Genomic DNA, 12,327 nt, shown 5'->3' with positions numbered 1-12,327 from the left:
CTGACATGGTCGTTCCATGAGCAGCAGAGGAATCTCTGCTCTGGTGCTTGGACTGCCTCCTCCCCTCCTCTTTGCTGACGCTCACAGGGCTGTTTCTCACACTGTTTTGCTGTCTGCCTGTGCAGCGGATTTTGCCCTTTCTTGCACACAGTTTCCCAGTGGTGTCACCGTCTTGGCTGAGGGGCTCAGCCATGCACTGCAGTGGGTCTGTCAGAGCCATCTGGAGACAACTGTGTCTTCCACAGGGCAGCCCTGACCTCTCCTCACAGAGATACCACCCTACCTCCTCTGAATTCCTCACTGCCAGCACTTAGATATCTACATGCTGTATTTAACATAAAAGAGCTAACAAGAATGGAACCAAAGGCTAGTGGTATTCATGTGAAAGCAAAACAATGGTTCATTGAGTCTTTTGATAGAGTGACATACCTGGCAAACAACTAAACTATTAAAATACTGAGGAGTAAGATAATATTAAAAGAATGCTTATATCACATATGGCAAAAAGAGAATGAGGAAAAATCAAATCTCATACATTTGGTTGATAGACTGCTGTGTTTGGTATCAACTTTGCTGATAATGTATATGAAGCTCTTACCCAGCCAAACTAAAGAAATATCTAGGAACCTAATAATGGAAGCATAATACTTCTAAAATAAACAAGAAGTGGGTAATATCCCGAAAAGCAAACAATAAATTTGTAAATCCCAGGATCCCCCAACTGTTGTTTACAATAGATTCAAGAGACAAATGGAGAGGGCAGGAAAATATTTTGTATTGGTGAAGGTTACCACTTTTAACTGAGGTCTTAGCATGGAAATCTGAGGCTACTCCCCTGCGAGAATATAAGGTAGCAGTAAGACTGGTAGTAAAAGACAATTTTATATCATTTACACAGGAACAGCTGGTTTGTGTGACAGTGAAAATATAATTAGCCTAAGGTTAGATGTAATGTACTATGACTACAGATCATGTAAGAGTTTGCTTACCCAAAGACAAATGGGTACATTCTATGGTAAGCAATGACATATTTATCTTATAACAGTGGCAGAGATTTATCTAAATCGGTTTTGACTTCTAAAAGTGGTAGGTACAAAGAGCAGCCTAGATGGGATCATCCTGTAGCTTGGAAAGACAGTGTGCTTTTTCCCTTTCTCTCTCCATTTGACCCAGTTTTGCCACTAGTCCTGGTCAAGCACCAGTATTGCTATGGCCAAGCAACCCAGCCTGGATACTGGTTGGTTCAGTAGACTGTAATAACCACCAAAACCAGTGTGCCTTGCCAGCCTATGTGTGCCCCTTTCACTATTTTGTCTGCTGCCAGCTTGGTCATGCCTGATGTTTGCTTGGCTCTGCTCCCTATTCTATCATGTGTCAGTGGTTCTTATCTGGCTAAAAAGTGAAGTTTCGTATGTTGCCTCTTCATGGTTTTTTCCTCTTAATCTTTTCCTTCCTTCTTTGCTTATCATGACACAGGCAGCATGTACCCCAAACAGAACTAGTTCTTTCCATCAACATACACTGGCCCATTCAGTAGATGAACCTATGTTCACTTCAGCCTAGAATGTCCCAAGATTTCATATTCACTCCTTCAGAATAGATGTACAAGATGTGTGTGGGTCTAAGCACTGCTTTCAGATATCCTTGTCTCACTCCTCAGTTCCCCATCACTGCCTATCTACCCTGCCTGCTCCAGTCTGGTGTTGTGGTAATTATTTTTTATTCCAGTAGAGGTCACTCAGAAACTCAGCCAGAGGGGACCCTTCTGGGGAGTTGTCTTGGATAAGAATGACAGCCAGATCTCCCACCAGCTGCATCTTTGCAAAACTTGTTGCATGCCATGTCTCAAGCCAGATGGGTACTTGCTGCTGACACTAGTAAAGATATTCTGGATAGAATGTTATCCTATAAACTGTCTGTCCACTGCTTTCCTGCTGATCTCATTTCTGTGCTGGGCTATGTTGCAGAAGCCATTGTCACCAAGAGCTCATATAGTAACGTGCTGCAGGTATCTGTGTAAACTTGATTTGTCAAAGCTGAAGATGGTGGCATGGCATCACCTCATGGACAAAGCCCACTAAGGAAAGTGCTTGCCATATTGCTACTAGCTTGAGTATGCAGCTAGGAGTTATGCTGAAATATATGTGAAGGGGTGGGGTATAGTCTTGGAGGGTTGTCTAGCCTTTAGGTCACTTGATGTTTTCTATCCATTTGGCCTGCAATAAACTTAGTTTGGAAGGTCTAAGGATGTCTGGAATAATTTTTCATTGTCTTTAGCTGAGAGGTAAATATTAGACAAGGTATTTGCCACTCTGCTTTGGCCCAGCTTTGGTGCATGACCAAACAGATTAAATATTTAAAACATTCTACTGGCAGAAAATAGAGTCCAGAGGAAAGTAGGTATGCTTTTAAGAATGTTGGATTATACTGTTTTGGGAAGGGGAAAGCTATATACTCCACAGTATTTTAATGTTTGAGTTGTGTGGGAATTTTTGCATAGCACTCTGATCTTTATTTGAAGTCTGACCTGGTAGAACAGGGGTCAGTTTTGCTGTAGTACCATATTTGAGACAAAGGAAGAGAAATACTTTATATTTAGGAAAATCCTTTGAGCAATTTGGCTGGAGAACCTTGTTTTGGTTTGGTTTTTTAATTCTCTTGCAGATTTTTTAAAAACTTGTAGCCTTGATGGTTTTAGGGATGGCTTCTAGGTAAACTTTTAGCTTTATGGTCCCTGCCAATCTCTGTCATATTCTTTGTTTCCTGGTGACCTATGGTGAACCAAGACCTGACATGCAAGCCTAGATCTTAAGCTGAACTCCAAGGGACATGTGCTCTCACCCCAGAAACTAGATGGAAGAAGGGTCCTGTTCTGTGTAGGCATTCAAATAGCCCGAAGCTTTATGAACTGATGCTTGTCTTCTTGCTCTGTACGACTGCCAGGGCCTAAAGGTCTGGTCAGAAAAGAGGACAGTTGAAAAATCTTCATCTGTCCATTCAGTTTCCTATGATTTGTGTTTGCTGGTCAGGTGCTGGACATCAGTGACTTAAGCAGCAGTCCATCTATGAAGTTGCATGCTGCGTTGTTGGTACATGTTACAAAAGAGAGGGGACAGCAGGAACCATAAGTAATCTTTATAGAGGCTTACGAAGACTTTTGAGATGGGTCTCACTGAACATGCATTGTGAGTGCAATTGTATTGGTCTGAAAATGTCATAGGGCATTACAAAATAGACAAAGCCAAGATGCTGATGCATTTCCAAAACCTCACTGAAGTAATGCTAAGAAGCTGCCTGATAGAGCAACGTAGATGAGATTACTGAAGCCTTGTCATTAATGAGACTGGATCTTGGTGAGTCTTGCTATTGGTATTTTAAATTAATCCAGTGAAGACTTTGCAATGCTTGATAGATTATCCTTGAAATCAAGCAAGTGAGGAGGTAAGGCAGAAGGAGAGAGAGTAGAGAATAGAAAAGGCAAAAAGCCTTTGAAATGAGAGAGAGGGAAATACAGTAATAGGAGGAATAGTGCTTGGGTTTTTTTTTTTTAAATAGAAGAATGGATTCATCAACAAAGGAGAATATTTGCCTCTAATGGCAAGAAGGAAATAGAGGAGAGAGAATCTGAAAAGATACAGGTAACTTTCAGATAGCTATCTTCCCCTGTAGGGCTTTTTAGAATTACTTTTAAATAATTGGAGGTACATGTTAACACACCTAGAAACTAAGGCAAGCACCTAGATCTTCATACAAAAAACACTTACAGATTTGAATTTATTTTTGTCTTGCAGATCCACAAAGACTCACCCTGGGCCGGTTGTACATTTAAGTGACAGCCCAAGAGATGAGGGAAAAGTGAGTACAACTAATGGTATAAAATATTTCAATATTTCATAACCTTTATTTGCCTTGATAGCTCTTTCTTTTTTTTTTACCCACTAACTTTATCATGTTTTCTTTAACCCTTACTATTTTACAGTGTTTAAGAAAGAAATTCTCTTTGTGCAGTTTTAATGAATAAAAAGCTGATAGAGACAACATACTGTACTTTGAAGCTTCATAACAAATCAAACTTTGACTTTGCTTAAGTAAGAATTGAGTAAAATTATTTCAGTACGTGGATAAACACGCTATTGTGAAGCCATGATAGTAAGTTTTCATAAGATAATCAGTCTTTTCTGATACAGAAATACTAACTACATAGTAACCCGCATTTGGAACTTGCTGCTGTTTGTAAACAGAGTTAAAAACAGCAAAGAGCTGTCAAGTGGAAGTAAAATACATAGTCAGCATGTTAGGGTCATGATTGATATCAGGAGGCAAAATGGGAGGTGGCTTTACTTGCATGGTAGTTTGTCCAAAATGAGATTTGGTTGCCAGAGTACCAGTTTTATTAGAATTTTTTATTTATGTGTGGCTACTGAATTTTTGAGCATTAGGCCTGTGTGGAAGGGGCATTTAGCTGTCTCATCTTTTCTGATCACTTTTGCCAGTTGCATTTTAGTGTGTATTTATGAAGGGCTGCATCTTACAAATAGTGTATCTATTTGATACTGTGCCTCACGTAGCAGCTGATGGTTATTGAAAAGTAGCAGCAGTTTGAATTCCTGATGCTGATATGGAGGATATCAAGCTGAAATGAATATGGGTACCAAGAAAAACACTGATGACTACATCTGAATTTCATTTGCATTTTCCAATCTTGGACTTATCCATATTGTAAGGTGATCTGTATGCACTTGCCATCCAGCCAGCCCTCCAACAAGCTAGAGCAGAACTCTAAGCCTTCTTAGAAGAAACAAAATAGGTTGAGCAACTTAGAATACATGAAATAAATTAATTAAATGCTACAAAGCATAGTGTTTTAACCTCAAACCAGAAGCCATTAAGAGATTCTATTTAACTATCTATGGCAAAATACCTGATAAAACTGAAGGCTTATTGATGAGGCATAAGTCTTGTTCACTGGCCACAAAATGCTTATGACTAATCTAAAGCACATGATGTAGGGAAAAAGAATAAACTGCTAAAAGAAAAGAAATGTCTTGTGAGTGAACATCTCTTACACGAATGTCATGCACCGTGTCCAAACAGAAACCTAAAATATTTTGACTTCAGCATATAAAAAGAAGATTAAAACGTCCCTGGAAAAGGAGTTAGAGGAGAGCTTACTTGCAAATACGATTGCTTGTTGCTCAGAGGGCACACTGGAGACATCTGGGTACTGATGAAGTATTAGCATCATAACAACAGCAACAGCAAAATGAGATGGATCCCTGTGAAAAACAAACATTGGAAATTTATGAGAGAAAGAGTAACAAATGTAAGCGATTCTGAAAGCATCCCAGTGCAATTGCTTATATCATTGATAGAGGGTGATGTAAAGAACAAATTGGTGCTAAAAAAATGCCTGCAGATTTGCTGAATGTGGAATTTATGGTGTTTGATGTGTATAAGGAGATATCAGTAAAAGGCACAGACAGATATAAGAGAAGATCCAAGCACTAAATCAAAAGATGTAGTCCTAGATCAAGAAAATCCAACAGTAGAGGGGGAAAAAAAATTAAACCGAATTTTTCAATTAAGTCTCATTAAGCTTTGGTTGAAAGGATGAAGGATAAAACAATCTTTCTTCAGAATGGTGAAAACATGGGGATAAAAACACTTCTTGAGTTTGGCATAGTCAGAAACAATCTATAAAAGAGAATAAGAATATGTGATCAGGTTTTCTGGACTTCAGGAGGCTGCGAAACTGAACAGTGAAATGGTAGGTTAAATACTTTCTTTTGTAAGTATTCAGTGTAAATTATGTGAAGTGATATGTGTGCGGGAGAGTATTTCTGACTTTACATACACAACAATCGGTTTGAGCTGATCATTGCTGCTTGGTATCTAGAGCTTAATGAAAATTAAGAAAATTGAGAGTTTAATTAAAATGTTAGCTCAATGCTTGGTAGTGTCCAACAAAGAAAATCAAAATTAGGCATTACCTGGACAAGATTAGAGAACAAAACAGGGCTATTGCTTAAATGCATGGTTGACTTGCCTGCTGAATACTGAGTATAATATTTGTCATTCTGCCTCAAAAAGAAGGTAATTGTGCTAAAGTAAATTCAGAGAAGGTGCAAGGTTTTCTGTGTGAGACAAAACTAAGTGAGACAGGACAATTCACTGTGGAAAAGAGCTGCTTGTGATTCCAAATCTGAAAACCATAATTGTTACAAAAAGGGTACAAACAGTGCATAATCTTTTTCAATGCAAAAACTAAAAGGATATCAAATGAAGCTGACAAAAGCCAGATTCCAATAAGGCAATTAAGTTCCTCAAATGTGCAAATAATAGAAGCTATAAAGCCTTCTCCAAATGGTGTTGTGGGTGCTGAAAATTAATATTGGCCACAAGGGACACTAGAAAACTTAACACAAAGGAAATCAATTTGAGGGTTACTAGAGAGGTTTGCTGAATTTTCCTAAAAGGTTATTAAAGATGAGGCAAAACGGAATCATGTCTAGTTGAGGAGTTGGCTATCTTTGACTGAGAAAATTATGGTTTTAGGCTGAGAGAATATGTGAGAGTATGATAAAGGTACTTGCCCTCTTCATATTGTTCTTTGATATTTCCTCTTGGCCGTTGAAGTACAAGATACTGTGACATGTAAACATTTTGTTTAATTTATCAGAGTTGTTCTTAGGTAATAGAACTGTTTCAGGATAGTGTGACAGACTTTGCTTTGCTCCTCAGCTTCAAGTTAACGAAAGACTACCAAGAGGTGTTGGTGGAGGAAATCTCAGATTCCTCACATTACCTCATGGGGGGCAGCAGAAGAAAGTGTTCTTTACCTATGCTCCAGGAATTAAATAGTAGGTACAAATCAGTCATTAACATGCTCAAAATACAGATATTCTTGTACTCTACAAGTACAAGAGTATTGTACTCTGCAAGGGTCTAGTAGTATATCCTTCTCTGGAGTATCACGAAGTTGTTTACAGATTTGGGCATGTTTCATTGGAGTAAAAAAGTAGCATTCTCCTATGGGGACTAAGTGGTTGAGAGTCCTAAACTTTTCCAGATCTAGGAAAATCATAAGATCTCTTTTTGAAAGCCAGGAAAATTTGTGTTCTGACTGTATATTAATCTTTTAAAAAATCTTTAGATATCTAAAAGTTCCGGTTTGTATCTGTACAGTTTTTCTGTACCAAGAGAGAATGTAATTCCAGAATATTTCTGCCATGCAAAATTTTTCCAGAGTACCCTCCAGGCAAACTATCAAGACAGACTTTGGACGTGGTCTCTTTTATGAATCTAGCAAGCTGTGACGGGAAGATAGACGACAAAGAGAATTTGTGTGTGTAATTTGTCACTTAAGAACAATTTGGGGACCTAGTGATTAAGTCCATGAAATATAACTGCCAAATCAATGAGTAAGGGTACATTAGGAACAGACTGAAAGTGCACAGACATTTTTAAGTGGCAGATCCATAGCAAACATGATTTTTCTTGCTGACACAGGAGAAGACATTAACTGCAATGATCTGCAGTTTCCCAGCAACTGGAGAAAGCTTAATAGGAAAAGGTTTAATGTTATTAACTATTAGCTGGTGAGCTAAACTTCTGATCTCTGAGTCTGTGTTTTGAGATCTAATAACACCTAAATACAGTGTGCATTTAACAGGCTTAGTTTTTTCCTCACAGCTGTTTTGTGCTACCAGGATGAGTAAGGGGCTGGCTGGCACGTACCAGGATGCAATTAATTGATTTTAAAGGAGAAATCTCCCTAAAACACCACCATCAAAAGCTTTACATAAAGAAGGATTTATTAAGTCACAATGTGGAGCAACTCCACTAGACAAAGAAGATGTTTGCAGGACTCCGGTTTCTTCTGCCTTCGAACTCTGCCCAGCATTCTACATCATTTTTAACCTAATTAAGCATGAGTAATTAAATAAGGTGCCAGAAAACACAAGCTGAAGAGAAATCAGGTTTTTACTTCCTTGACTCTTTTTACATGCATTTTTCTTCTTTTTCTATGTTTTCTCCCTCAGTTGCATTTATGGATGTTTTATTTTTTACCTCATCAAATACTACGGACATAGAGCTTGTTCTATAGGTGTCCCAGGTGCTCACTGTGGCCAAGAGGAGTACAAATATTTGAGTTTCCTATGGTTCAACCAGGTCAGAGTTCATCATAAATATACCTAGACTAATCACATTCACCCAGTTGGAATTCTGACTTTATTGTCATACCATAGTACTAGTGGTTTAGCTGCCTGGCTACCGAGAGAGACAGATTCCTGGCCACACAGCAAATCTGTTTGCAACTTCTCTGAAATCGCAACACTTTGTATCCTGCAATTCAATAGTGCTGTTGTGCATTAATCATTTCAGCAATAGATCAGATGAAATGCTGTCTCTAATAGGAGGTATTTAACCTTTCAGTGTGATTACCTGGAGTGTGATCTCTTTGCAAAAGAGAGTGATAAAAATCAAAAGACAAGCCTGCTTCACCAGGGAGAAAGGCTCATTATAAAACAGGGTCACAAACTACATGCTTTTCTATTCCTTCAGTTTCCTGAATATATGTGTACAAAAACTGAGGTGAAAAGAATACTGGTAGATATGAACTGAATTCCAGTGGTTTGGTACCCAGCAGTAATGCACTGTAGCAAATCCTTGTTAGGATAACAGTAAGGAAGGCAGTCAAACTCATAACATAATGATTAAAATACCATGTATTGGTATTTTAATATATGATAATTATCTTACATTCCTTCAGAAGGTAGGAACCCCAACTTGTTCAGATGGATGGACCTACAATCAGGATACAGCATGCTGTGCTGGTCCCTCTGTGGAGAGGTTTGCCAGCATTTTGGTCTTTAGAGATCTCAGAAGAATCACAGAATCACTAGGTTAGAAAAGACCTTTAAGATCATCAAGTCCAACCATTCCTGTCCTATGCTAAACCATATCCCCAAGTACCTCATCTACCATTTTTTTAAACACATCCAGGGAAGGTGACTCAGCCCCCTCCCTGGGCAGCCTGTTCCAGGCCCTGACAGCTCTTTCAGTGAAAAATCTTTTCCTAGCATCTAACCTGACCCTGCCCTGGCACAGCTTAGTGCCATTTCCCCTTGTCCTATCTCCTGTCACCTGGCTGAAGAGACCATCAGCCACCTCTCTACAGCCTCCTTTCAGGTAATTGTAGATGGTGATAAGATCTCCCCTCAGCTTCCTCTTCTCCAGACTAAGCATCCCCAGCTCCCTCAGCCGCTCCTCATATGATTTGAACTCCAGCCCCTTCACCAGGCTGGTTGCCCTTCTCTGGACGCACTCGAGGACCTCAATGTCCTTCTCATGGTGAGGAGCCCAGAACTGAACACAGCGCTCAAGGTGTGGCCTCAGCAATGCTGAATACAGGGGCACAGTCACCTCCCCAGACATACTGGCCACACTGTTTTGTTTGTTTGTTTGTTTGTTTTTTCTATTTGTTTCTACTGTCAAGCGAAAGGATATTCACATGAGAACATGCTACCTTACATTAAGATAACGACAAGGTCACACAAGTGCTGTAATGACCTTTACCAAGTGGGAACTGCCTGCAGGCTGCTTCTTTGCAATTAGACAGCAAAGTTTACCTTGTGGCCATGGAATATGTGCAGCACAACACAGGCTTGGTAGCCAAGTGCTAGGCGCAGCACAACATCACACAGCACAGGCCTGCACCTACCCAGGTTAACTGTTGTGTGGATCACTAACTCCTGGTTATACATTTGTCTTCCATTTAGGATCACTAAGCCAACAGCAAAACCAGTTGCAGTAAGACACTTCTTTGTTCATTCTCTCAATGGCAATCTATTATTCCAAAATACCATATGGCATCCTGACACAAATGCTATCCAGTTAGCTGCATGCTTTCTGAACAGGATGGCTTTACACATTTACTCTGCCACAGAATCCCATATGGACCCGTCCAGAGAAAAAATGATAAATATTCTGGAGTTTCTCTGGGACACTTTGATTTTTTTTCAGAAGCAGAATTGTTAAATAATCAGATACTGTTCATATGCAGGTATTAAATATACTAACAATAAATCATTCCTAGATTAGGTAATACATCTTCCTATAGTGAATATTCTCCTGGCAATATAAAGAATCATATCTAGTAGGACTGAGAGTATTCCCAGCCTCTTTTATAGCAGTATTGATGTATCAATTATATTCAACTTGGAAATCAAGTGATGTTTTGTTTAGCAGCCCAGCCAAGTTTCATTTTTATGGTTATGTAAGCTAAAGTGAGTGAAGGCAAAGATGCTGGTAAGGTCTCACAGAGTGAGACAGTCTCATCATTCATCTGCTCATATTCTTAATATAGAAACTGTAAATTCTTGTCTGCATTCTGTGATCCATGTGTTTATGGACAAAGAACATCTGCAGTTATCACTGCCAGTTGTATAAAATACTTAATAACTAAAATGTGTAAGTCTGTCAGTTTGTTCTTTTTCTGTCTTCATGTCCAGGACATATTCTTAGGAAGATAGGCTCTATAGAAAACTATTTCCAGGACACCTAAGTAGACCAGACTTCATACCTTCCTTAAGATCTGCAATTAAATGTGTTGAAATCTTCATACTGAAATACTCAATACAGTGCCAGAACAATAATTCAATTCTTTTCAATAGAGACAAGGAGAAAGGATTGTGTCTTATTTTTCTCCTGGGCACCATTTTTCTTCTCTTTTATCTTTTGACAAATCTTACTTGCTGGTATTTCCCAGGTGTGTATGATGATATGACATGCTAGCTCTAGAAGTAAAAATTGGCATGCCAGTTAATTTTTAATTTCTAGGAAAGCAAGCAATTTATTCTCTGCAAGAGGAGGAGTTCAAAATGTTTTAATGTAATAGCAAGCAGAAATTAAAGGAATATGTGTAGCTGAATGAGAATTTAATCTGGTGATTCTTTGATTTGAAGTTAAGTGATCTCTTAGGTGTCAGTTTCCCCTCCAACCAGGGGCAAGGAAGGGAAGAACTAAGATGCTATGATCTTCTTTTCTCAGCAGATACACAATTGTAAAGACTATCCAGGAACATAATCTTTCAGGGAAAAAAAAAACACAAAAGACACAAAAGCAACCAAAGAAACAAACAAGCAAAGGAACATGAAGCATGTTTTTCCTTCCATATTAAAACTTTCATTGTCACTAATGAGAAGTAATTTATACTGAAAGGCAATTTGAGAGCTGGGTATTACATGTAGTACGAACTACAGTCCAATCTTGCACATACTTTTGGCTTTTCTTTTTGTAGTGCGTGTTTATTTTTTAAAATATATCTTGAAACCACAAAGTTCTTCAATATGTGTATATACCTTTTGACTCTGAAAGTATAATAGTGTTTGTTTCCCTTTTCCAGCTACTGATAGGCTATGAAAATGGGACTGTAGTACTGTGGGACTTACGATCTAAAAGAGCTGATCTGAGAGCTTATTATGATGAGGTAAGCAGTTTCCATTACTTCAGTAAAACTGTTATTCAGCAGTTTGTCCTATGTCTTGTTCTGTAAATACTGTTTGTGCTATGCTTTTCATCAGGTTATTGACAATAGAAATCAAAACCTGCAATCTGTAGTCCTAATGATTTATGCTCTCATGAGTGTCTTACAACACAGAGTCTCTTCCCCTTGATTCTGACAAGGTCATCAGCTGCTGTGTGGGGATCCTTAGTTGAACGGAGCTTAGTAATGAGCTGGTATGAGATATAGCTACATTAGGAATTATATAGTTGTCTTTACTCTCTTTAGTATTACTAGAACATTAATTAGAATATTAGACACATTATTTTGTAGGGTTATTGATATTACCTAGTAATCAAGACCTGATTAAAAAGTTTTCAAAATTGTATTCTCATAGTTTTATCAGACAATTATCTCTTGTCATCTGTAAACAGATTGTATCAAATACAGACACAGTTCTTGTATCAATAAACAGGCTGTTTCAAAAATAGCTATATTCCTAGCTGCTATGTTTTTAGTACTAGGCGTAGGAAAAACATCCTTTGTTCTGACAGCCCTTCTATAAAGTTCACTGGGAATGAATGTGAATGCAACTACAACTGAAGGTAGAAAAGGTCCTTTTCTTTAAAGTGATCCAGGCAGTAATTGGTTCCCTGTAGTTCTCTTTCTTTTTTTGTCTTGTCATCTCATTACATTTAAGTAGTATACACCTTTATTTTTGCTCTAAAAAGTAATTGGAATATATCTGAATCCTGCACTCTTTCAGGCCTGTTTTCACAGACACATTAGCACTACACTGTGCTTCAGGGTTAAGAATCTGA

General features: G+C 38.4%; 1 protein-coding gene across 2 annotated transcripts in view; it reads left to right on the top strand.

Moving 5' to 3' along the window:
* Window positions 1-12,327, top strand: part of STXBP5L (syntaxin binding protein 5L) — a gene marked incomplete at both ends in the record, with an annotated part of 196,325 nt that overhangs the window by 102,411 nt on the left and 81,587 nt on the right. For both annotated transcript variants that reach the window (XM_084276050.1, XM_084276049.1), the window contains 2 exons: window positions 3,792-3,855; window positions 11,408-11,491. In XM_084276050.1, coding sequence (XP_084132176.1) covers window positions 3,792-3,855; window positions 11,408-11,491 — 148 coding nt within the window. The remainder of the gene's footprint in view (window positions 1-3,791; window positions 3,856-11,407; window positions 11,492-12,327) is intronic.

This window comes from Gallinula chloropus (assembly GCF_964237585.1).
Source record: "Gallinula chloropus genome assembly, chromosome: 1".
Taxonomy (NCBI): Eukaryota; Metazoa; Chordata; class Aves; order Gruiformes; family Rallidae; genus Gallinula; species Gallinula chloropus.
The sequence above is the reverse complement of the archived record's forward strand: the minus strand, read 5'-3'. Positions and strand labels throughout refer to the sequence as shown.